Source organism: Dermacentor albipictus, chromosome 10 (genome assembly GCF_038994185.2).
Source record: "Dermacentor albipictus isolate Rhodes 1998 colony chromosome 10, USDA_Dalb.pri_finalv2, whole genome shotgun sequence".
Taxonomy (NCBI): domain Eukaryota; kingdom Metazoa; phylum Arthropoda; class Arachnida; order Ixodida; family Ixodidae; genus Dermacentor; species Dermacentor albipictus.
The window spans coordinates 90,352,617-90,375,378 of record NC_091830.1 but is presented as its reverse complement, the minus strand read 5'-3'; the positions used below and the strand labels follow the sequence as shown (position 1 = coordinate 90,375,378).

Here is a 22,762-nt window from a genome sequence, read left to right as displayed (position 1 = left end):
GAGAGCAACCAGCAGTAAGCGAGGCTGAAGCAGAAGCTCATCGCCACCGCCGAGAAGGCCCTGCCGTTCGCACCGCCGAAGCGGAGGCTCATCGCCGCCGTCGAGAGCAACCAGCAGTAAGCGAGGCTGAAGCAGAAGCTCATCGCCGCCGCCGAGAAGACCCTGCAGTTCGCGCCGCCGAAGCGGAGGCTCATCGCCGCCGTCGAGAGCAACCAGCAGTAAGCGAGGCTGAAGCAGAAGCTCATCGCCACCGCCGAGAAGACCCTGCCGTTCGCACCGCCGAAGCGGAGGCTCATCGCCGCCGTCGAGAGCAACCAGCAGTAAGCGAGGCTGAAGCAGAAGCTCATCGCCGTCGCAGAGAAGACTCTACCGTTCGCGCGGCCGAGGCAAAGGTGAAACAGCTTATTTGCTGCGCTCAAATTTCGCATTAGGAAGTAACGTAATCGTCGGTAATTTTTTGTTTTATTTTTACAGGTTCCTTGTATATATCGCATTCGGTCATGCTCACAGTAGAGTACTCTAAACACTGCCAGCAACCATGCCTTTCTTTACCATAAATCTGAAAACAAAATCGCTAAATATTGTAAACACATTGTGAACTGGTTGTCTGACTGCACCCTACCACCTTGCACAAAGGACAACAGCAGGCGCCGCGGCGAAACGCAGCAGTGACGCATTGTAAAGCTGCACAATATGAAATCCTTATATCCGGTTCCTTGTTTCCAAAATGTTTGGCACGTTTTTAGCCTTTTCAGAATTCTTCTTGTCGCTTATATTCGCGTCTTTTCTGCTGTAGATAGATTTGAAGGCATGAACAGTGGCTAGCTATAACTAGATGATATCGACTATATATTTGATTGTCTTTTTGCGGTGACCGTTTAGCAACTAGTAACAATTGTTAATGTAATAGCTGCGAGCCTTTATGTACATGAGAATTCTTGAATGTTCTTGCAGATTCTGCTCTGTCGATCGTGTTCCCGAAACTTGTGCATTCAGGTCACTTGCACAACGCGAATAATGTTGTGCAAGGAACATCACTAGATACCCTGGAGCTTTCGATGAGCCATATGAGGCGATCGCTGACTCTACTCGCCGAAATTGTTCTGCTTTAAGTGTCACTTGCTTTCTTTTTTTCTTTGCACAGATTCACCCTGTCAAGGGGTTGGATCGCAGCTCACAGCTTTGTTCTGAAAGCATTATATGTCCTCGCGACGCCGATAATCCGGTGTTGTCCACAAGTGGTATAAATAATCAATGTGACCCCATTAGCGTTTTGCATGACGACTGCAGTAATCAGTAACGTAGTAAAAGCCATAACAACGTGAAGATGCAGTAATTAGGGGGAAAATATAATGTCCCTTAATGTGAAATAATGCGAAATAAAGTTACTACAAGTTATTCTAATGTGCCTTAAGGTTGACTAAACTGAACTGATTTGAAAGTGAAATGAAGGCCAATATTTATTGCGTGTGCATTTTTAGGCCACTCACACCGGAAATCTGTCCCTCTGTTTGTCGATTCCTCCGTTACGCAGAACATCGATGCACTCCTTAAAGAAAAAAATAGAATCATTTCTCAAGGAAGAAAATCGAAGAAAAAATGCCCTTGCCTCGGACCCTACGCTCAGAGGCCCAGTGCCTTGTCACTGGGGTAAACAGCTACGCTTAGAGTAGGCGAATACATGTGAAAGGTATGGATGTGCTGAACTTACTTGTCTCTGTTGTCGCGCAATGCAGACAGATACGCAATGTTTTGATAAGGAAAGTAAGGAGTGACGAGGGGTTATATGGGTGTTATAGCAGTTGAAATGTAGTGATAAAGATCGATAAGGGCTGATTTTGTTGGAGGCGTACTGAGCTGATAGTTCAAGACCAAGTCAGCAGTCACGATGATAGCTCTAGCGCCATCGAGGATTGTGCTCAACAACCTGCCATTGACCTACTTTCCTTCGATCTTCATCGGAAAATTTGGATAGAAGGCTCGGCACGTTTGAGAAGACGTCATTACAAATGGAGCCCTGAAGGCAAGCTGTGCGACGTCTGTTTTATTTGGAGGACGCTGTCAGGACTAGGTCAGAAACGAGAGCCCTCGGTAGTGATGTTGGCAGCTGCTTTAGAATGAGTTCCTAAACGCCTTCACAAGCGTCCTAGAAAGAGAAAGGGACAACCGCGGTTAGTTATGGCAGGGAAGGCGCGCGGATCAACGTCAGATGCGCAAATGCCTACTTCCTGTTGTTAACAACAAGGTGCCTAGGGCCTTGTGTTAAGTTCTGAAGATATAGGGATGAACCCAAAGATACACATGCCAAAGCTTGCAGGCCAAAACACACACTCAGGCTTCTCGTTCACCTGCATAGCATTTCCGTTCTTGCGGACTCAAACTTTGGGACACAAGGGCAACCGTCTTCTAGGGATAACTAATTTTATTGCGATATCCCATATAGGGACACTTCAGACGCGTATTTTACTTTTAGCGTCGGCGTCGGCGTTATGTTCCGTATAAAGTCCAAGGGCGACAACACTGTCTCGCACCCGGAAGAGAGAGAGAGAATAAACATTTATTTCATAAAGCGTGTAGAAAGTTTCCTCGATGAGTGGGGCCCTCAGTCCAGGGCTCCATTGCCATGCGCGACTCCGAAGAGGAAAGGGTCGGGTTGGGTATAGGAGGAACACCTGAAGGGTTAGGGCATTCCCATATAGAGTGATACACCATGGGTTTGGCCCCACAGGGGGGGAAATAGGAAGGGTACAGGGTTGGATGAAAGATATGTAGCATGTGGAGACAAGGAAATGAATTGGTCTGCAGTTGCCGCCAGACAGCCGCATCTGCTCTATTAAGCGAAGGATGAGGAGGGGGATAGTTATGGCGACTTTGTCGGTAGTACTCGAGCGTCTCAGTGTACTGTAGGGGCTCTGGCGGTGCGTCGTCTGGGTTGGACAGCTCTTCCGATGGTGCCCGGCCAGTCAGACCTCGGGCTACCGAAATAACGCGTTCATTACCATGGAGAGAGGCATGTCCAGGAGTCCAGACGATACGCACCTTGTGTAACGTGGGAGGGGGGGGCAGAGGAGAGATATAGATGTGTGTGTGCAGTCACGAGTCCTTGCGCGAAGGCCCAGCCGGCAGCCTGCGAGTCTGTCACTATGGTGATGGGGTGTCTTGTGCGGAGAGGGTCGAGGCATGGACAATGCCCATGGCTATTGTTCCTTCCTCTGATGAGCAGCTGTGCGTTGTTGGAACTGTGGCAGACACCATAAGCACGTCTGTATTGTCAGTTACAGCAAAACACATGGCCCGCCTCTCTGGGTAGCGGGCCGCGTCCGTGTACAAAACCGGTGTAATTGTGGTGTGGTCTCCAAAAATGCGTGCGAAGGCCTGAGTTCGGGCGCGTCTACGGCGGGCGTGTCTCTCGGGATGCATATTGCGGGGAATTGAAGCTACTTGTATGCTAGCGCATAGAGCAGGAGCGAGGCGATATTGTGGGACGTGTGTGGGTGTCTCAAGGACGGGGTAGCCAAGGCGAGAAAGTATAGCGCAGCCCTGACGACTGCGTCTGAGACGTTGGAGCTGACCATTGCGATGAGCCTCCAAAAGCTCGCCTACGGTGTCGTGGATGCCAAGGAGAAGAAGCCGTTTTGTGGAAGCATGTGGAGGCAGCCCAAGAGCCGCTTTCACTGCCTTCCGCAGAAGGGCGCCCATCTTCAGAGTTTGAGTGAGGGTGAGATTGCGATAGGGGAGGTGATATGTGAGGAAAGGGAGGGAAGCGAGTACTGGCGGGGGCGGCTGCTACTCCACCAGCAGCTGCGTATTTTGCGCAGCTGCGCCGTGACTTGTAAGCAAGCGCCAGACCGCTCATACCTTTGTATGCGCTTTCTTCTTGCCCCTCAATTTGCGCTGAAGCAATAGAAAGCACGAAGATCGCTTCGACCGCTGCTGCTACCGGGCTTGCTCCCTCCAGTGTTTTGACAGCCAGTGTTCTCATTCGCCTATGCGCGCCGATACCAAGCTTGTTAATTCAGTCAGTAAGCTTAATTCAGTAAGTTAATAAGCATGATAATAATAATAGTTAAGTCAGTAAGTTAATTCAGTCAGTAAAAGCATGCTTGGACTCTTCTTATTTACAATAGTCGAAGAGTGGCACGGAGCTGGAATTCAGAAGGCAAGTGCTCGCGAAGAAATGTGTGTACAGTTTTTCGGCCAGGAAAGCAGGATGTGACATGTAACAACAAGAAAACGAAATTTTCTGACCTTCCACGACGACGGATGCGTGAATACCGTTTTTACGTCCCTTGACTAGATAAATTGTCTTTCCACTGCTCTGTGAACTACCGTCGTCGTCATTGTCAAAAAGTAGAACCTCGTCGCTAATTTTAGACCACCTGCACATAAAATCCAAGCACCCAGTCTTGCCACAGAGCCGACATTTGCGGTTACGTGCCTTGCAGGCAGGGTTGTTCAAAAGCTGATCCATCGTACCGTGACGGCACAATGCTGGCATTTTCACGACGCCTAGTATTTGACGCTCGCATCATTAGTACATGTCATCACGTACATGCTCGTGATGAGGTTGCGACGATCGGGCGAACCTTTATTTCTCGTTTAACCCTGATGAACTGAAGCATCCTCTTTAATTTCTTGACTCAATGCTTGCTCGCACTGGTTTGCGATTGAGAGAGTTTCTGAGAGAGTTAATGAAATTTCTGCAAAAGGTAATCGCTCACGCAACTGATGATTTGTGGTTTTTGAGACCAGCTGGCCACGTACCAGTGCATCACTTCTAAAGCTTCAGACTTCTAAAACAGCGATCACCAATCAGGCTTCGTAATATCGCAGCGTGCTTGACCAAAGTGTGCCCTGCTTGTTGAGAACGGCGACTGAACCTCTGACGTGACACGATGACATTTACTGAACGCTCGCAATGATCAAACAGCATGTAAATTGCATGATCATACCTGGTGCTCGCCGAAGCGGTTTCAGCCACGGAGGAGGTATAAATGCTTCCTGCTAATTATCCTCGCTCATTTCCCAGTCTCCCAGTATCCTCACCCTGTCCCAGTCGAAACGAGCAGGTCAAAGTTAGCTTTAGCCCAGATTACCTTTTCTGCATTTCTAAATATAAATTTGTCTGTCTGTAACTGCTCACGACCACTGTCACTCTTCCAAAAAGAACTTGCTCTGTTCAGCTGTATCGGTGCCCCTAACAATCGCAAACTAACCCCCTTTTTGTGGACATATCAGGAAGAGAAGCTGTGGCGCAGGCACAAAAAAATTTTCAGAAGAGAGGGGGGCGGCTCGGCCACCGAATGGCTCTGCAACGTAATGACGCTCGCTGACGAGCCCGGACTCTCACTATACCTCTGCACATGTTCTACTACGCACATCATGCATCGGCGGCTCAGGATAATTTATTTTTTGTACCTCTATACCTTTTTTGTACCTCTATACACTACCGTGTAAAACCTCCGTACAAGCTTCGTCACAGAAGCTAGACTATGTCGAGCGTAGAGGACGACGCTCGCGCCGCCACAATGGAGGTAAGTGAATTTAAAATGTATTTACTCTCAATAAGCACAAATATGCAGAACTGTTAGGGCATTTGACAATTAGTTTCACTAGAAAAAAAATAGGCACCCTTTGTTTTTCTATAAAAGAAGCGAACGATCAATAGTTTTTTTTCACTATAACCCAACCGTCCCAACACTTGCTGTATTGACTTTGAAATAAGGACCAAGCCTGTTTTCATGCAACACAATCATTTTAAGACACGCATCACAGTATAGCTCTACGGGGTGAGGGTATGCCAATAATAACCTGTTAAATGATTGCACGTTAGTGTCATAGCCCTCTAGAAGAATTCCTTATGTGAGCGATAGCAGCATGGTTGTATAAAAGCAATGAAACGGGGCAGTTTCTGTTACTGATGCAAACTCCACAGCAGATGGCAATTCTATATCTAATATATTTTCTAAAAGACTTCTTAGAACAACTTATAGTGCTTGTATTAAGGCTGCGAAAGTCGTTGCTATGAACTATTACCGCACCTAGTGCCGCAACTATGCCCTAAATTGCATCATGCAGGAAACACTATAGGCCTTTTTACCTAACAACTTATATTACCATACTCTACATACGCTCCGATGTGAATATCCCACGGTTTTGTATTTTTCAATCGAAGCTTTCTTGGCCTCTTCCTACGACTTTCCTAGTGTGTTGCTGCTGTCTGGTACACCTCGTCGGGGGGTGGTTTAAAGCGTGTGCATAGATGACAGCAGCGCGGCAGAGAAGATAGGAGACGCGAGAAACTCGTTTTGACCTTTAGACCACGTCCAATGTGCACAATATCCGCTGCTGCTCCATGGGCGTAGCCACATTACCCTTGTCTAGTAGTATTTATCAGTGACCGCCTGCAAAAGCATTGCAGAAATTGCGATGCTTACCTACTAACCTACTTACCTACTTACTAACGCGCAGGTCCAGAGGGACTTGAAGGATAAACTTGAGGAGGGATAAACTTAAGTTCCAAGTACGTATGGCACCTTTCTGCTGTTTCTTGAAAATAAACCCAACCCAAATTTCTCGAGTGGAGAGCTTTCGCTGTGCGTGGAGAAACAGAGGAGGATTAAAGCGCACCCTAGAGTCTAGGTTACACTACGGAAGCGGTCACACGTCAAATCGACTCTGTGCCCACCGCGACAGCTTTGCGGCAATGTCATTGCTCAAGAAAGCGGGCTTGTTTCCCAACGCCGCAGCCGCATTCCGATGACGGCGAAATATAAGAAAAAACGTTCGATAACTTCGATTCAGGGACACGTTAAAGAACGCCACACCGTCAAAATTAATCCGGAGTCCACCCCTACGGTGTGCATCGTAATCCGGTTGTGGTTGCAGTACGTAGCTCCATAATTCAGTTAAATTGTAACGCTTCTGCCACGATATGATAGGCCATATGAGGCAATAAATATGCTCAACCTTCTCAGAGGTTCCGAAGTACGGCGCAAAACAACGCATCAAGTAAAAACTCGCCCTGCACTTTCTATGTACTACGAAGACAAATAGCAGTGGTGCACGCAAGGTGACGTTTACCGTCAAGTCACCGCTCTTAAACATTCATGGTCAACATCAGCGCCAATTATCGTCCATGAAAGGAAACGACAAAGAAAGCTTCACACACATCGATTCCGACAATGCGTGGTACCCGCATATTATTTTTACATACAAGACTGAAATAACCTAATTGCAAGATAGCTTATGTCAAATGTGTCCGGCATCCATAATGGTATATGATTCTATCGGATCTTCTTTGAAACTTTCGTTCTTCTCATTTAAAACCGCAGGATCATATACGATTTTGGTAAATAACGTATGCGTCTTTTCTAATAGTACAGGTCGGAATTAACACATATATTGCACTAATTCTGTACTTATACATCACATGGAGCTCAAAGGACGAGAAGGGTCTTTCCAGATAAATCGCCGCCCTACTATGTATTGTTTGTTCTCGTTCAATATTGGTTGACATCGTATAGACAGAAACTGTATCCTTGTATTCAACTTCCTAATTACATTACTCCCTTCTTTATTGCTTTAGTCATTCTGGGTAGTATGAAATGAAGTCAAATAAAATCCACTCGAATGGTTCACACCGCATTTGTTTTTCTAATTAAGAAGTCAGTACTTACAGAATTCGCTCCCCATATCAGGCCGATCGAAAGAACACAACTTCCTACATTGAATGCAATGAAAGCTACCGTGCTGGCCCAGTCAAGTGCGCTTGCTGCGGACAAAAAAAAACAGAAAGGATATCCTGATTAGAAATACGCTCGTTTAACACACAGTGGGCTTGACAAACCTTCTTTGGTAGCGAGCTCTGGACGTATGGCCTCTGCGGACAAAACAGACACAAAGCATTTTTCTACATACAACATGTCCATTTCTCAAAAAAGGTACATGACACACCGACACTGTTAGCGTGAGATAACTGGGCCTTAAGTTAGAAGAGCTAAATCTTCAACAACCTCTAACTCATTAAATTACTGGAAGCACGTTCCTGAAGGCTTTATATACTTTGTAGATCACTTTTGCCTTGTTCTACTTAAGCTAGCATTCACTATAATAAAAAATGAGACATTTACGTAATCCCCATCTTTCACGTTTGCAAGAACTTGGAACCTGTTGGTTCTGTTTCTATTCATGAATGCGTCCATGTACGTAGCCGCTGTATTGCTTTTCTCCTTGTAACAACTAGCACCACAAACGACTGCGTACCCAGGGTGTATATTGTCACTGTGTAGAGAATGTGAAGAACAATACAGTAACGAAACGTTTGATCAAGCAATGATAACTCCTTATTACGTGAGCCTGTGCCCATAAAAAGAACAATATGGTTGCTCCCTGTTTGATAGGAATAGGTTGAGCCTGAAAGTGAAGCGTGTCTTCAGACTAGCTGTTCCATGCTTGCTTCATGAACTCACGGCGCCCTGCAGTGAAAGGCGCACGATTTACGGGTAGGCGACTGTGTTGCAGGTTTGCTTGGCTCTCGGCGCCCTGTTGGCGAGTGGCTTCTGCTGCCGAGCGATTTCGGATAAGGTACGGGCATTTTTGTCCGGTTCTGTAGTGTCTTGGGCAGCCAGTTGAATTACGAGAGACTAAGCTACAGGAATGCGAGTGCAGAGATCGTAGCGTGTGCTGCGAGCGCGCGAAGGCGTTCTGCTTCGCGCTGGCGCGCCTCTCGCCAGACCGAAGCGAGATTGGCCCGTCGACGTCTTTTCTGCGCCACTTAGCGCAGCATTCTACTTACTTATTGCCGCGGCAATGAACCAGCACGTGGTGTGTAAGCACTGCTGATACATGTTATAGCTGCACTTCATAGGCGACGAGGCGTCACAGAGAAATCGGACGCGAAAGACAAAATGGTGTGCGGAAACTGCGTCGTCACCTCAGCAGAAGGCCTGCACCACCTGGTCTATGGGCTACATCGCGTTTGAGGCTCTGCTGTTGAGAACACCCAAGCGCTCGCTGTCGGTGCTCTTCCTTCTCACGATGCAATACTTAGCCCCTCATGGCTGGTACCACCATCCCTTCTAAAATAGGGCATATTGTCTCAGTACACAGACCCATACCGGGCGCAGCAATATTTTACGCATTCGCGCTGACGTCACACCCGTTACAGTAATTTCATTGTGGACGCCAGCATAAAAGACATTGCTGGTGCTTTCCACGAACTGCTACACAGCCCTTGTCGCGCATATAAACGATTTTAAAGGGTTCGGTGAGAACTTACTCAGCGAATCAGCGATAACCTGCGGTAACGGCGACACAAAGAGGGTGCGTCTTGCGCTGAGCAATAAGTTTGATTTTGAAGAGTTGCAGTCGTCGAGCAAAGGTTAAATAAGTACGCGTGTAAATGCCCCCTTCCAAAAGAAGAAAGGACAAAAGGAAGGGAGATGAGATTAGGAAAAAAAGATACATGAGAAGGCATGCCAATGCTTCTACTATAGACGGTTGCTGGCAAATGGGATAACTAAGTTCAAAGTACGTATGGGACGTTTGCGCTGTTTCTTCAAAATAAACACAACGCAAATTTGTCAAGCTGGCAACTTTCACTGGACGTGCAGGAGTAGAGGAGCATTGAAGCATACCCTAGGGTAAAGGTGACGCTACGGAAACGGTGTCACACCAAGTCAACTCTTCACCCAACGTGGTAGCTTTGTGGCCATGTGATTGCTCGAGGAAGTAGGTTTGGTCCCCAATGCGGAAGCCGCGTTGCGATTACGGTGAAATAAAAAAAAATGCTCGTTAACGTAGATATAGGGACACGCTAAAAATACCACACCATCAAAATTAATCCGGAGTCCACCACTACGGCGCACATTATAGTACGATTGTCGTTGCATTACGCAGCTCCATAATTCAACTAAAGTGTAATACTTCTGCCACGATACGATATGCCGTGTGAAGCAATGATTGGCTCAACCTTCTCAGAGGTTATGAAGTATGGAGCACAACAATGCACAACAATACCCTGTGTGTTCTGTGTACTTCGACGACAAATAGCAGTGGTGCACGCAAGGTAACGTTTACCGTCAAGTCACCGGTCTTGTGATGGACTAAACGTTAAACAAAATAAACATTCGTCGTCACCATCAGCGCTAATTATCGTCCTTCAAAGAAAACGGCAAAAAAAGCTTCACTTACATCGATTACGACGCTGCGTGGGACCCGCATATTTGTTTACATGCAACACTGAAATAAGCTTATTGAAAAATCTGTTATCGAAAATTCTCTTATTAAAAAAATTCTATTGAAAAACGAAAGAAGAATTGTCCCAATGCAGCAAACACAAGAGCCAAAAACTAAAACACCCCTAGTGAATAAGAAACAGCGAAGTCACAAGGTAGCAATCTCCCGAAGTTTCTTGACTGGCGTAGAAAGGCTTAAGCCGCACAACATGAACTATTTCAGGTCGGGAGCAGCGCCGCTGTGATTGCGTATTGCTGTCTCGTAGGATTACTGTCTCGGAATGCTGTCTCGTAGTGCACTGGGCCAGTGCGTGGGGCGTTCTTTTAAGCTTCTAAATAGCGTCGCAAAAGTAAGTTTTTCACTAAGTTCTCGACGGTAAATCAGGGTGAAAGCCAAATTCCGGTTAGAAGGCTGGTATTCCCAGTACCATCACCGGAAATTGTAGTGTCGGCTGTACGTATTTTATTATCTCCTGATGCGCAGGCAGGCGAGGTGTCGTGCTTCTTCGGCCCACTGCCGACAGGCGGCGGTATCGAGATTCCCTTCGTGGGTAACGTGTGGCAGCATGGCATCGACATTCGTCGTGTGGCTCCTGCCATAAACCAGCTTGAACGGCGTGATCTCTGTGAACGGTTTGACATGCACCGCCAGGCTGAATGCAAAAGTTACGTAGAGAAGGACGGCATCCAACGTCTTGAGCTAGACGCCGACGTATATAGCTAGCATGTCACCGAGGGTCTTGTTGAGCCGCTCCGTAACGCCATAAGTCCGAGGTTGGTAGGCCGTTGTCCTCCTGTGGCTTGGCTGGCTGTATTGCTGAATCGATTGGGTAAGCTTCGCTGTAAAGCCCCTCCTCGGTCGGTGATGGGAGCTTTCGCGGCACCATGTCCTAGCAGGATATTTTCAACGAAGAATTCAGCAACTTCAACCGCACTACCGTTAGGCAGAGCTTTCGTTAACGCGTAATGGGTAAAATAGTCGGTAGCCACGACGATCCACTTATTCCCAATCTTGATGCAGGAAATGACCCCAATAGGTCAAACCTTATTGGTCAGAACGGAAGGTAAGGAGACTCGATCGGTTGTAGCGTTTCAGCTGGCCTTATTACAGGTGTCTTGAGTTGCTAACAATCCTGGCATGTCTTCACGTAACAGTAGACAGCTGAGGCGAGGCGCTGCCAAAATACGTTTTTAATATTCTTGCGAGCGTACAGGAAATGTGAGGCGCCTGGTTGTCTAGCTGATCATCATTTAACCGGAGTGTGAGAAAGTAGTTCTCGCGGGGTGAGAAAAAGCGGTTCTTTGCGAGGACATGGTTCAGTAGCGAAAATGAAGGCAGTCTACGTCTAAATGCACTTGGGAAAATAATTGGACCTCCCTTGCCGGTACACAGGAAGGCTTTTTAGCTCCGAACCTGTTCTCTGGTGTTTAGCAAAGTCGTCGGCACATATTGCCCCCAGGAAGAGGTCCTCATATTGGTCGTCTTGCGGTGGTGGCTTGACGGGACGCGAGACAGGCGTTTGCTATCATAGTGTTTTTGTTCGGTCTTGTAGGCCAAGCTGACGTCAAAGTCCTGCAATCTAAGGCTTAAGCGTGCTCAAATGATAGAAAGGTATTCTCTTTCTGTCGCAGAATTATTGGCTTCCACTTTCGATAGCCAGCCGCTAGTGTAATCTATGACTCTTTGTCTCTTCTTTGGAATAGCCAGGTGCGGTAGCGTACACTTCTTGCGTCGGTATGTATTTCCGTATCGGCGTTTAAGCTGAAGTGGGCAAGTACTGATGCTGACTGCAGGCGCGGGTAAACCCTCGGAACTCTTGATATTGCGGCGCTTGCCACTTAACCTCGACCTTTGATTTCGTGATATGGGTCCGTTGCTCGATAATGCGAGAGAATACCCTAAAAAACGCCTAAACCCTAATACAACCTAAATACCCTAAAAACACACAAGTATGCGTGACATGTCTGCCACTTTATGCCTGCCAGGACCATATCGATCACGCGCTGGAATGTTGTGTGTCCCGACGAAAGGCCAAATGGCATGACCTCGAATTCGAAGAGGTTGTCTGGCGTAATAAGGGCAATTGTTTCTATGTCACTCTCGTCTATTTCGGTTGGCGAGTAGCCACCCTTAAGATCCATCGACGAAAAATATGTTGTGTCGCAGAGTCGCTCTAGTGTGGTCCATTCGGGGTAGGGCGTATATGTCGTTCTTAGCGATCCTGCTCAGGCGATGGTAACTGACGCCAAAATGGGGACAGCAATCCTTCTTCCTCACCAAGACAGAAGTGGACGCCCACGTGCTTTTTTACTGCTGGATAATTTCATGCCGCAGCATTTTATCAACATGGTGTTTTATGGCTTCCAGTTTCCACGTTCAAACTCGGTACGAGCTCTAACCCAATGGCAGAGAGCAATCTTTAGTGATTATACTTGCTTAGGAACTGGTGCCTGTCGAATCTTTAATGACGCTGCAAAGCAGTCTTTGTACTGGAGTAGACGACTTCGAAGCTTATCCTATACATACCTTGAAAGGCTTCATTTTATTTCGAAAGCTGGTTCCTCAAACAAGTAAGTCGAAGTAGATGGGGCAAAGTCCTAGAGGACCAAAAAATGGCCAGGCTTAGCTTGGTTAAGCCAAGAATGCGTTGCATATTGCGCGAGTTGGGGCCCAGCTTTTCCTCCGGCTGTCGTGACGTCACGTCACGTGGTTGCGCTAAAGGTCAATGGTGGCAGCCCGGCTGCGCCCAAGGGCTGAACTCAGTGATTGCAATATGCAACACATAAAAATAGAAGCAACCTAATGACAAACATAGCGAACTTAAAAAAGAATAGACCCACATATGAGACGCGCAGCAATGAAAAATGGCTCATACCCTCAATGGTGGCTGCCCGGCCTCGTCCAAGGGCTGGATTGATTGATTGCAATATGCAACGCATAATAGCTCCTACCCTCAATGGTGGCTGCCCGGCCGCGCCCAAGGGCGGAACTGAGTGATTGCAATATGCAATGCATAAAATAATGCTGGCTTTCCAAACTTCCGTGATTTCTGAAATCATCGGGCCCTTATTGACGTGTTTGAACTCCTACTTGTAATTTATTAGCCCATTTTCGGTTTTGCTTCGTGCAGTCGAACGAACCCTCCAGAGTCGCAAATTTTACGGTCGAGCAGCGGACGTTGGTCGCTCTCAATGACGTCTTCTACGTCTGCGGGTGTATCGGTGTCGATGCAAATGACAATGCAGGAGCGAGGCAGGATGCAGACTTGATCTTAGAACACACTCAAGGCACGCTGACTCCGAGAGTTTTTCGGCAGTATGGCTTGATTTTCTGGTAGCGTTATCGACTTCGACTTCAAGTCGATGATTGTGCCGTGTTGGTTCGGAAATTCATTACCAAGAATTACTTCTAGTGAACACTGCTGCAGGATAACGAAGGCGTGGCAGGTTGGGCCCTGTGATGAACGGGGATTCTTGCCGTGGAAGTTCTACTGGGGATCATCAGTCGTCCTCCAACTGTTCGAATTTGAAAGGTTTGCTACGCAGTCTTAGCCTTTTTCAGCTGGGTGGCAGAGGGTCCACTCATGACGCAGCAGAAGGCTTTTGTGATGACTAGAACTGTGACTTCATGGATATCGGGAATACCGTCGAGGTCTGTGGTTCTTTGCCTTGCGTTGCAGTTAGGTCTTCGCGGCGGATCACGGCTTCGTCTGATGGACTTCTTGCTAGTACGTCATGCAAGCAGGTCTTTTGTCGGCGTTGTCTTTGCTCTCAGCACTCATCCGGATGCCGGCGTGTCGTTGCTCTCCGTCGCAAAGGCCACTTCCCCATCTTCGTTGACGGCAGAGGATCTTCGTCATTTTGAAGAACAGCGAACGCACCAAAATCGGCTGCTGCTATTATTTCTCCAGATATTGGCATACGGGCTGGCCCAGGGCTCGGCTGGCGTATGGCCGGCGCTGCAGCGGCAGGTAGCGTTCTGGTAATGGCGAAAGGCAAGGTAGTGTGTGTCTCCACTGAGTGGCAGACAGGTATTCGGTGATACGACGAGGCCGTTAACCTTGGTGTGGGCGCGACGCGTTGACGGGGTGTCCTCGTAGTCCCATTTCACGGTATGTGCACCGCCGATAGACGTGACCCACTTCTCAGCCGATGTAGCTGAGCGGGAATCTTACTTGGGTAGTTTGGCTGGGTAATGGTGCTCCAGCTCGCTGTGGTGGCGCCGGACGACAGAATTGCGGCGTGAGGGAGCCCTGGTGTGCTCGCTGAGGTCGCTTTGAGAGCGGACGACGGCGGCGTAGGTCATTTGCTTCAGGCAGGGGCTGTGGCGATTCCGGCTGCACTTTGGAAACTCACAATGACCGCTGGATTTCCTCTCGAGTGATGTCAATGATCAAGGCAACCTGAGCCTGTGACCTTGAGAACACCCCCTGCAGCTGCTCTCGCACAAATTCTTAAGTACTCACGCGCGAGTCTTTGGTGCCAAGTGCATGGACATCGTACTTCAGCCCAACCGTTTGGCGATCCCGTTGTCTGATGCGAATTTCTAGCGCCTTATGAACTGTCGTTTCTGGGTAGCGCATCAGTCCGCTTCACCGGCCTCCTCACGAAACATACTTTCTCTACCTCCGGCTATTCAGGGTCAACATGGTGAAACAGTCGGATCGTCTCCTGAATGAAGATGGCGATGTTTTCTTTAGGTAGTTGCGTGAAACTTTATAGAAGCAGTTCATCACTTTTCTTTCTGTATGACGCTTGTAAAGGCCTGAGGAAATCTGCTTCGGAACAGTTCCCACGAGGTTAACGTTCACTCTCAATTCTCAAACCACGTCCGAGCAGAGTCATACAAACACAAATAGGCATGGCGTAGTTTGTCCGTGCTGTTCAAGTCGTTCAGTGTGACTACTTTTTAGAAGGTTTCGAGCCACGTAACTGCGTCTTCATCCAATGATCCACGGAAGACAGGTGGCTACCCAGGTTGTTGCTGCATGACAGGCGATGCTGGAGCTCTGATGGTGCCTTCTGTCTTAGGGCTGGTCCTTGTGCTTTGCTCGGGCAGTAGTCCGTGCTCCGGGGGCATGTTTCGTAGGCAGCGGTTACCTCGATAGTCCATGGCGATGGTGGTGGTGTCTACAGTGTGTGGGTTTGACAGGGACGTCCGGTACATGAGCGTTAAAGCTGCTCCACCATAGGTCACGTTTTAGTGAAGGTGAAGAAGTAGAGGGTACTGAAACCTTTGAGAAATCAAAGCCAACTTTTTCTTGTGGAAACCTGAGGCCCGGAAAACCATGGAAAATCAACTCATAACGGTAGCCGTGCGCACAGTCGGCGATAGTAAAAAATCTGGCCTGCTGGCCGAAGGCGTAGGCTCGTCACACGTGACTCGTTGAAAGTTCGAGGTTAATTGCTGGAGCCTGCGTGCCTTCCCAAAACACTACACAATTCACGCTACGCATGCATATAAACAGGACGGCGAGAACATACTAAAACAGATAGATTTAACGCTAGCATTCGAGTGAGTTCGAACTCATGCAGGAGCGTTTTGTTTGCCCTGAGCGATCACTATAGTAGGGGGTGAATTGCAGTCCCCGGGAAAAGTATAGATAAAAATTTTAATATCTACAGAATAAACCAATAAAAATAATTTGATAATTTTGATGGGTTATTTATTTATTTAAAGATACATGCATGCAGAAATTGTGAGATGGCTTAATGTATGGTGTCCCAAATACACTGATGTTTCATTTGCAGTTTATTTTGCCTTGGCCTTCGGATCAGTAGGAGGATAAAGCAAGCAGTCGTTTTTGAAAAGAAAATATATGAGACCTTAAACGACGCTTATTGCGTAATAGTTGTTGCAAAATATTTTCTCTGCTATAATTTTAGTGGCCTTATACATGAGTGAGTTCTCTTTAAGTTGTGCTTTATGTATGTTACGATCGGGACATCAGGCAGCACACCAAAATGATGTCATGTAGGAGGAAGTCCACAACATCAGTTGCGCAACTGGTCGGAAGAGCGTGAGTTACGGCGTAACGGTTCGCGTAGTCCGTCGCGACTGCAACCCACTTGTTCCCTGATTTAGATTCCGAAAATGGGCCGAGAGGGTCTAAGTCGACACGATGGAAGTTCTCGGCAGGGAGGTCGAGCTGCTGCAGGACACCAGCGGGGATCTGAGAAAGCTTCTCCGTCGTTGGCAGAGTTCACAAGCGGTCACGTAACGTCGCGCGGAACAGGCAAATCCCGGCCAGAGAAAACGACATACATGGTCATAGGTTCTAGATACGCCGAGGTGTCTTGCCGTTGGTGCGTCGTGAAGCTCTTCTAGGACGGATAACAATAGGTGTTTAGGCATTACAAGTAGGAGCTGAGAGCCGTGCGGGTGAAGGTTACGACGACACAGAGTACCATCGTGGATGATTCAGAGGCGTAGAGTAGCATCAGCCGGAGAGTGTTCAAAACGGTTAATGAGTGCTCTGATGTATGCGTCAGGACGTTGTTTGTCGGCAGAATGAAGTAGCAGTTATTCAGAGAATACGCAAGCAGCACTGCCAATATTGGAGGAGTCAGATTCGTCAACAGGGTAACGCGACAGGCTGTCACCGTCTTGGTGTAGGCGTTACGACTTGAGCACCATGGAATACGAAAATTCTTGTACCCTCAAAGACCATCGACCACGCCAGCCGGTAGATCTTTTAGCGATGAAAGACAGGAGAAAGCGTGACGGTGAGTGACTACAAAAAAAATCGACCGGAAAGGTAAGGACGGAACTTTGCAACCGCCCATTCCACTGCACGGCATTCTCGTTCCGTAATGGAATAGTTGGGCTCCGAATGTATGAGGAGGCCGCTCGCTAAGGAATACAGCGATCCGGCCACGCTGACGCTGGGCTAAGACGGCACCTACGTCATCACCGCTGGCATCTGTACGCAATTACGTAGGAGCATCACGGTCGAAGTGGGCGAGAATGGGTGGTGAGGAGAGAAGAGTGACGACGAGATAAGAGAAGGTGGCGGTTTCTGTAGTACCCCAGGAGAATTGTGCGCCTTTCTTCAAAAGATGAGTGAGGGGTCTAGCAATTGCCGCAAAATCTTCAACAAAACGACGAAAGTACGAGCATAGCGCTAAAGGACATCGAACGTCTGCGGCTGTCTTCGGAACCGGAAGTCTCGGACAGCACGAGTTTTGTCGGGATCAGGCTGTACTCCGGACGCGTCAACGAGGTGGCCAAGAACAGTAATTTGGCGGTGGCCGAAACGACATTTCGACGAGTTAAGTTGCAGCTTCGCCTTTCGAAATACATCAAGTATAACTGTCAGACGCTCAAGGAGAGTGTCGAACGTGGGCGAGAAGACGATTACGTCGTCGAGGTAGCAGAGACATGCGGACGATTTGAAACCTCGGAGCAAGGAGTTCATCATACGCTCAGAGGTGGCAGGGGCATTGCATTATCCAAACGGCATTCCTTTAAATTTGTATAGGCCATCGGGTGTGATGAACGCGGTTTTTTCTCAGTCCTTATAGTCAACGGCAATCTACGAGTATCCAGAACAAATATCAATAGAAGAGAAACAGCTGGAAGCCTGGATGCAGTCAAAGGCGTCGTCTATACGTAGGAGCCCGTAGACGTCCTTTTTAGTAATGTTGTTCAGATGGCGGTAGTCTACACAGAAGCGCCACGTGCCATCCTTCTTCTTAACCAACACTACAGGTGACGCCTAGGGAATCAAAGAAGGCTCAATTATGTTTTTGTCTGGCATTTTATTCACTTCATTTTGAATTACTCGGCGTTCCGACACAGAAACTCAATACGGTCGTCGGGGAATAGGAGTAGCATCGCCAGTAAGAATCCAATGCTTGACCGCGAGCGTCCGTCCTAAAGGGCGATCGTCGAGGTCAAAAATATCTCTGTAGGACGATCATATTTGGTAAAGGTCTTCAGCCTGCGCAGAAGACAAGTTGTTCGCAACGATTTTTTGTATCTTGGTATCGGCGGCCGAGGTTGGCACGATGGGCCTGCTAAGCTCACAAGAAGCATCGGTCGATAAAGTTGCCACGTGATGGTCGCCGAGACAATCAACGTTGGCAAGGTCTTGATGTAGAATTCGCTTTGCCAATCGAAAGTTTCAAATAGGCATCAAAGCGCGGTCCGCAATAATAGTAAGTATACTGTGAGGCACCGTAACGTCATACTGTAGTGGAATGTCGGGCAGAGGCGTGACGAGGGACTCGCCATCAGGAACTGGTGGGGAAGACAACAGTTCAATGTAGGCTATTGACTTTGTTAGCAGGCGAAGATAGCCGGTGTGGCGTAAGTGGCACTGGGGTGCGTCAGAAGGTTCTGCGAGATTCGGCAACTCAAGGCGACGGGTGCTGGCAGAGCAGTCAATAAGAGCAGAATGCGCGGAGAGAAAATCTAGGTAGAGAATTAGCCATGGGGTGCAGTGAGCAATCACGGTGGCGATGACGAGAGTGTGGCGGCCGGTGATGCTGACACGTGTCGCACACATGCCGACAATAGGCACAACGACGCCATCTGCGAGGCGGACGACGAGTGCCGACGCTGGGGTGAGGCGCTTTAGTCGTCGTCGGAAGGCAGCCCTCATAATAGAAAGTTGTGCTCCTGTATCGATGAGTGCAGTGACAGGATAGCCGTCAACGTCAATGTCGGGAAAGTATTGGTTCGTAGGGTAACGTGAACTGATGATTTGAAGGCAGGGTCGACAACGCAGCTTCACCTCCAGGAGCTACAGTACCTAGTTTTTCGACTGGGTCCGGGAAGCGATAGGCGGCGAAGAAAAGTGACGGGGTTGGGGCGAACGAGACTGATGGCGTCGAGATGAGGCGGAGCGGCTGTAGCTAAGGTACGTAGCTGGAGCATCAGCGGCAGTGGGCTACTGATGGGTGGCACAGGGAACAGAAGTTCTGAAGATGCGGGAATAAGTGGCGGTGTATATTCGAGGAGGTGGTGGCCCTCCGTTGAGGCAATGCCGAGCGACGTGGGCGATGCGACAGCAGTGGAAGCAGACGGGCCTCTAATCAGGGGTACACCATTCGGACGGGTTGTGATGAAGTGCGCCAGAAAAGGACTTCCGGGGATGAGGAGGGCCGCTAGAGAACTGGGCAACGCTGTGTTGAGACGTTGAACACATGGAGTTCAGACCCATGTGCTCAAATTCCTGTCTGACGACGGCATGAATCATCGCAATCGTGGTTGCTGGTGAATCGGGAGGCATCGAGGAGAAAGCTGCTGAACAGGCGGCCTCAAGCTCGCGGTGAACAATACGGGTTACGTCGTCACAGGTGGTGGTCTGACGCGGTAGCAGCAGTGTTGGGTAGATGCGTGATATGGTGTGTGATACAGCGGCTCTTAGCTTGTTCAAGGTGATCGCATTCTTTTATGATGGCGTCGATAGTCGAGACACTGCCGAAAACAAGCAAATTGAAAGTGTCGTCAGCGATGCCTTTTAGCACATGCGTCACTTTATCTCCTTCAGACATTGTTTCGTCAGCTTTTCGGCATAGAGCCGAGAGGTTGAGGATGTATGAAACGTACGGCTCTTTAGATGTCTGAACACCTGACGCAAGAGCCTTTCTCGCAGCAACCTTGTGCCCAAAGGGTTCGCCGACCAGTTGCCGTGATTTTCCTTTGACACTGCCCGAACTGGTTATCGCGTCGTCATGCGTTTGCTGCCACACGCGTGAGGTACCACCGAGATAAAAGATGACGCTGGCAAGCATAATCGTTGGGTCCCATATATTATTAGCACTGGCGTGTTCATAGAGCTTGATGCATTCCTCAACGTCCTGTCCCTCTAGGCGAGATACACATCAGGGTCGCGGTGTTGGCAACCGTGACGATTGGAGCAGTTGGACAAGCCGAAGCCGTTCCATAAGCGGTCTCGTCACCGGGAGGCATGGTGACAAGCTCGATATACCAACCACTTCGGAGTTGCATGGCGAGGACGGGGATCGCTATCTTCCACCAGAATGTTACGTGTGGAAAGATATAGACGAAAGAGGCTATTTACAGGCTATTTCACTGGAGCCAGACAGCCAGGCCGACACTCGCTCGCGCCAAGGGCACAAACCGACGTCATCGTCGTTCTCGAAGCAGCTCGTCTCTTGAGCGTGCTTCGATGATATCCTAATAACACTCTTACAAAAAACATATCTATTTACTTATATTGATAGGATAAGCGCCTAACTTGAACCGACAACAATATGGTGTCTAACTTCATACGCGAGTAATCTTTCACTTTAGGTTCACTTGAAAAAGCCCTCTCAAAGCATTCGTCTTCATGCCAGTGACCCAGGTTCCCAGGAATGGGAACACTGCCCAGCTGTTCGTTCGGAGGAGGGGGAGTTGAAAAGGGAAACGGGACCTCGAAGGATGGGACGTTCGGGTTAAGACGCATGACTTTTTCGTCGTGTGTGCGAGTTCGATTAGAAGCTGGCTTCAGTACGAGCGAGGTAGTTTCATGAGTCATGTCTAGGACATGGTACTAAAACGGTAAATACCGTCGTAGCACGAGAGAAGACATATTAGATGAGCGGGTACGTCGAGGCGGAGTTTATAGTAATACAAAGCAACCAGAAAGATGGAAAGGTTTGGCGCCATAGCGATGGTATGGTGATTCTCAGACACCTGCGACTTGACGAGTGCCGCACAGCGGGAAGTGGTGTGTGACCTTAAGACAAGATTCCCAGCCATGCAGGACATTGAACGGCTCTGCATTGCTGCCAAAAAGTTCTGTCTGGTGAGGTAGGAAGTTGAGGACCAAATTTTGGCAACTGAGTTCCTAGGACAAGACAAACAACTAAAAGTTAAAACAAGAAAGCGGGTCCCTGAGTAGCGCACGTCTGCTGGTGGCACACTTCATCGTTAAATCGTTACAAAGTCTCACTGGAGAGATCAGATAGAATTGGGTGAACTTTCCGATCCAATCAAAAAGGAGAAAGTAAGGGAAATTCGAAATTGTACCGAAGGAAAGATTGAGGATCGAAGGACTAAGAATGGATGCAGAAAGAAATCAGTGAAAGAAAGAAACTTCGCATGGACAAGGCAAGTTGTATATACTGAAAGATAAGCAGAATAACGTCATTACCCGTTTCCTCAATGTCGTAAAAGCAGCAGAATAACTTTGTTCTGACCTTTACAGTAGGCAGAGGAACCATGCTACCTTTATTCGCAGTAGTGATGAGCAGGATAGAGAGGTTCCTTCTACAGCTATTGATGACGTTAGAACGACTATGAAAGACATGACCCGGGGAAAACGGTGGCACAAGATGGAATAACAGTCGAAATAATCAAAGATGGAGCAGATATCATGCTTGAAAAGCATGTGGCCCTACATACGCAATGCATCACGATTTTAGGTGTAGCACTGAGCTGGAAGAAGACCAACACATGAAGGGAGGCGTCAAAGAACTGAAGAATTATAGGCCCGTTACTTTGCATTCAGTATTGTGCAAAAGATTCACCGAGATAATTTCCAGTAGAATCGGGGAAATAATTGACTAGTCAAAGAAGAGAACAGACAGGCTTCAGGAAAGGATATTCTGCAATGTATCTCATCCATGCCATCAATCAGGTAATGGAGGGATCTGCTCAGTGCAACGAACGTCTTTGTATGCTTTTCATCTATTATGGAACGGCACTTTATTCACTAGAGATACCAGCAGTCCCAAAGGCGTTGTTTAATCAAGGAATACACGAGGCATACGGGAATATCTTGGGAAAAATGTAAAAACGGCCGAATGAATTGATGCTTTATGTCAGCGCGCATAGCAGATTTGAGATGCAGGAACCCGGTACTATACTGATACAACAATATATTAATCCCTTTAAATAAAAACATGTCACCATTTTCATAATATAATCGTAAATAGTGTATTTAAAATTATTAGCGAATGGAATGCTTAACTTTTTTTCTTTGAATCACGCATGTCCGCGTGTGGACAGTTGCACTGCCGTGACGTCAATTTATTCAATTTTGTGGGCTTTTTTTAGCGGTCGACGTAAGTTAAGAAACGCCCCTAATAAATAACAAAATGGTCGATTGAGGTTGTGAAGTATGCTTCAAAATCGGAAGTTTCGGCAGAGAAGCAAACATTGAAAGATACAGGAAGGTTTAGCGCGGCACGCATGCTCTTGCGACAGTTTTCTAGAACATTCAGGGGTGACATGTCGTCGGCGGAATCTGATGCTGAGCGTTCTTAACAGCACCATGGCAGCTGCAAGGTGTGTGGCAACGCATGCGTGATGAAAAGCGTCGCCAGCGGGCATTGCATATTCTCAATTTGTAGTACGGTGATTCAGAAATATAGCACTGCCCCAAAAAGTTAGGGAATCAGCTATTCACTGGATAACTCGGGCGCAGTAAAAGAAGCAACACACAAAACACAGCGATAGCGGCGAGCGCAGTCGTCGATCTTCTAAATGTGGTCCGCGGCTCAGACGGGTTGGCTACGCATGCGCAACTCGTCGTGCGTGCGAGTGTGATCGCTGGTGGTCGCCGTGC

At 48.1% G+C, this 22,762-nt stretch overlaps 1 protein-coding gene across 1 annotated transcript in view; it reads right to left on the bottom strand.

Moving 5' to 3' along the window:
• The window catches only part of LOC135910230 (uncharacterized), a 164,709-nt gene that overhangs the window by 115,734 nt on the left and 26,213 nt on the right, over positions 1-22,762 (bottom strand). Inside the window, exons 4-5 of the mRNA XM_070526645.1 lie at positions 7,850-7,882; positions 7,680-7,774 (exon numbers count right to left, since the gene is read on the bottom strand). Coding sequence (XP_070382746.1) covers positions 7,680-7,774; positions 7,850-7,882 — 128 coding nt within the window. The remainder of the gene's footprint in view (positions 1-7,679; positions 7,775-7,849; positions 7,883-22,762) is intronic.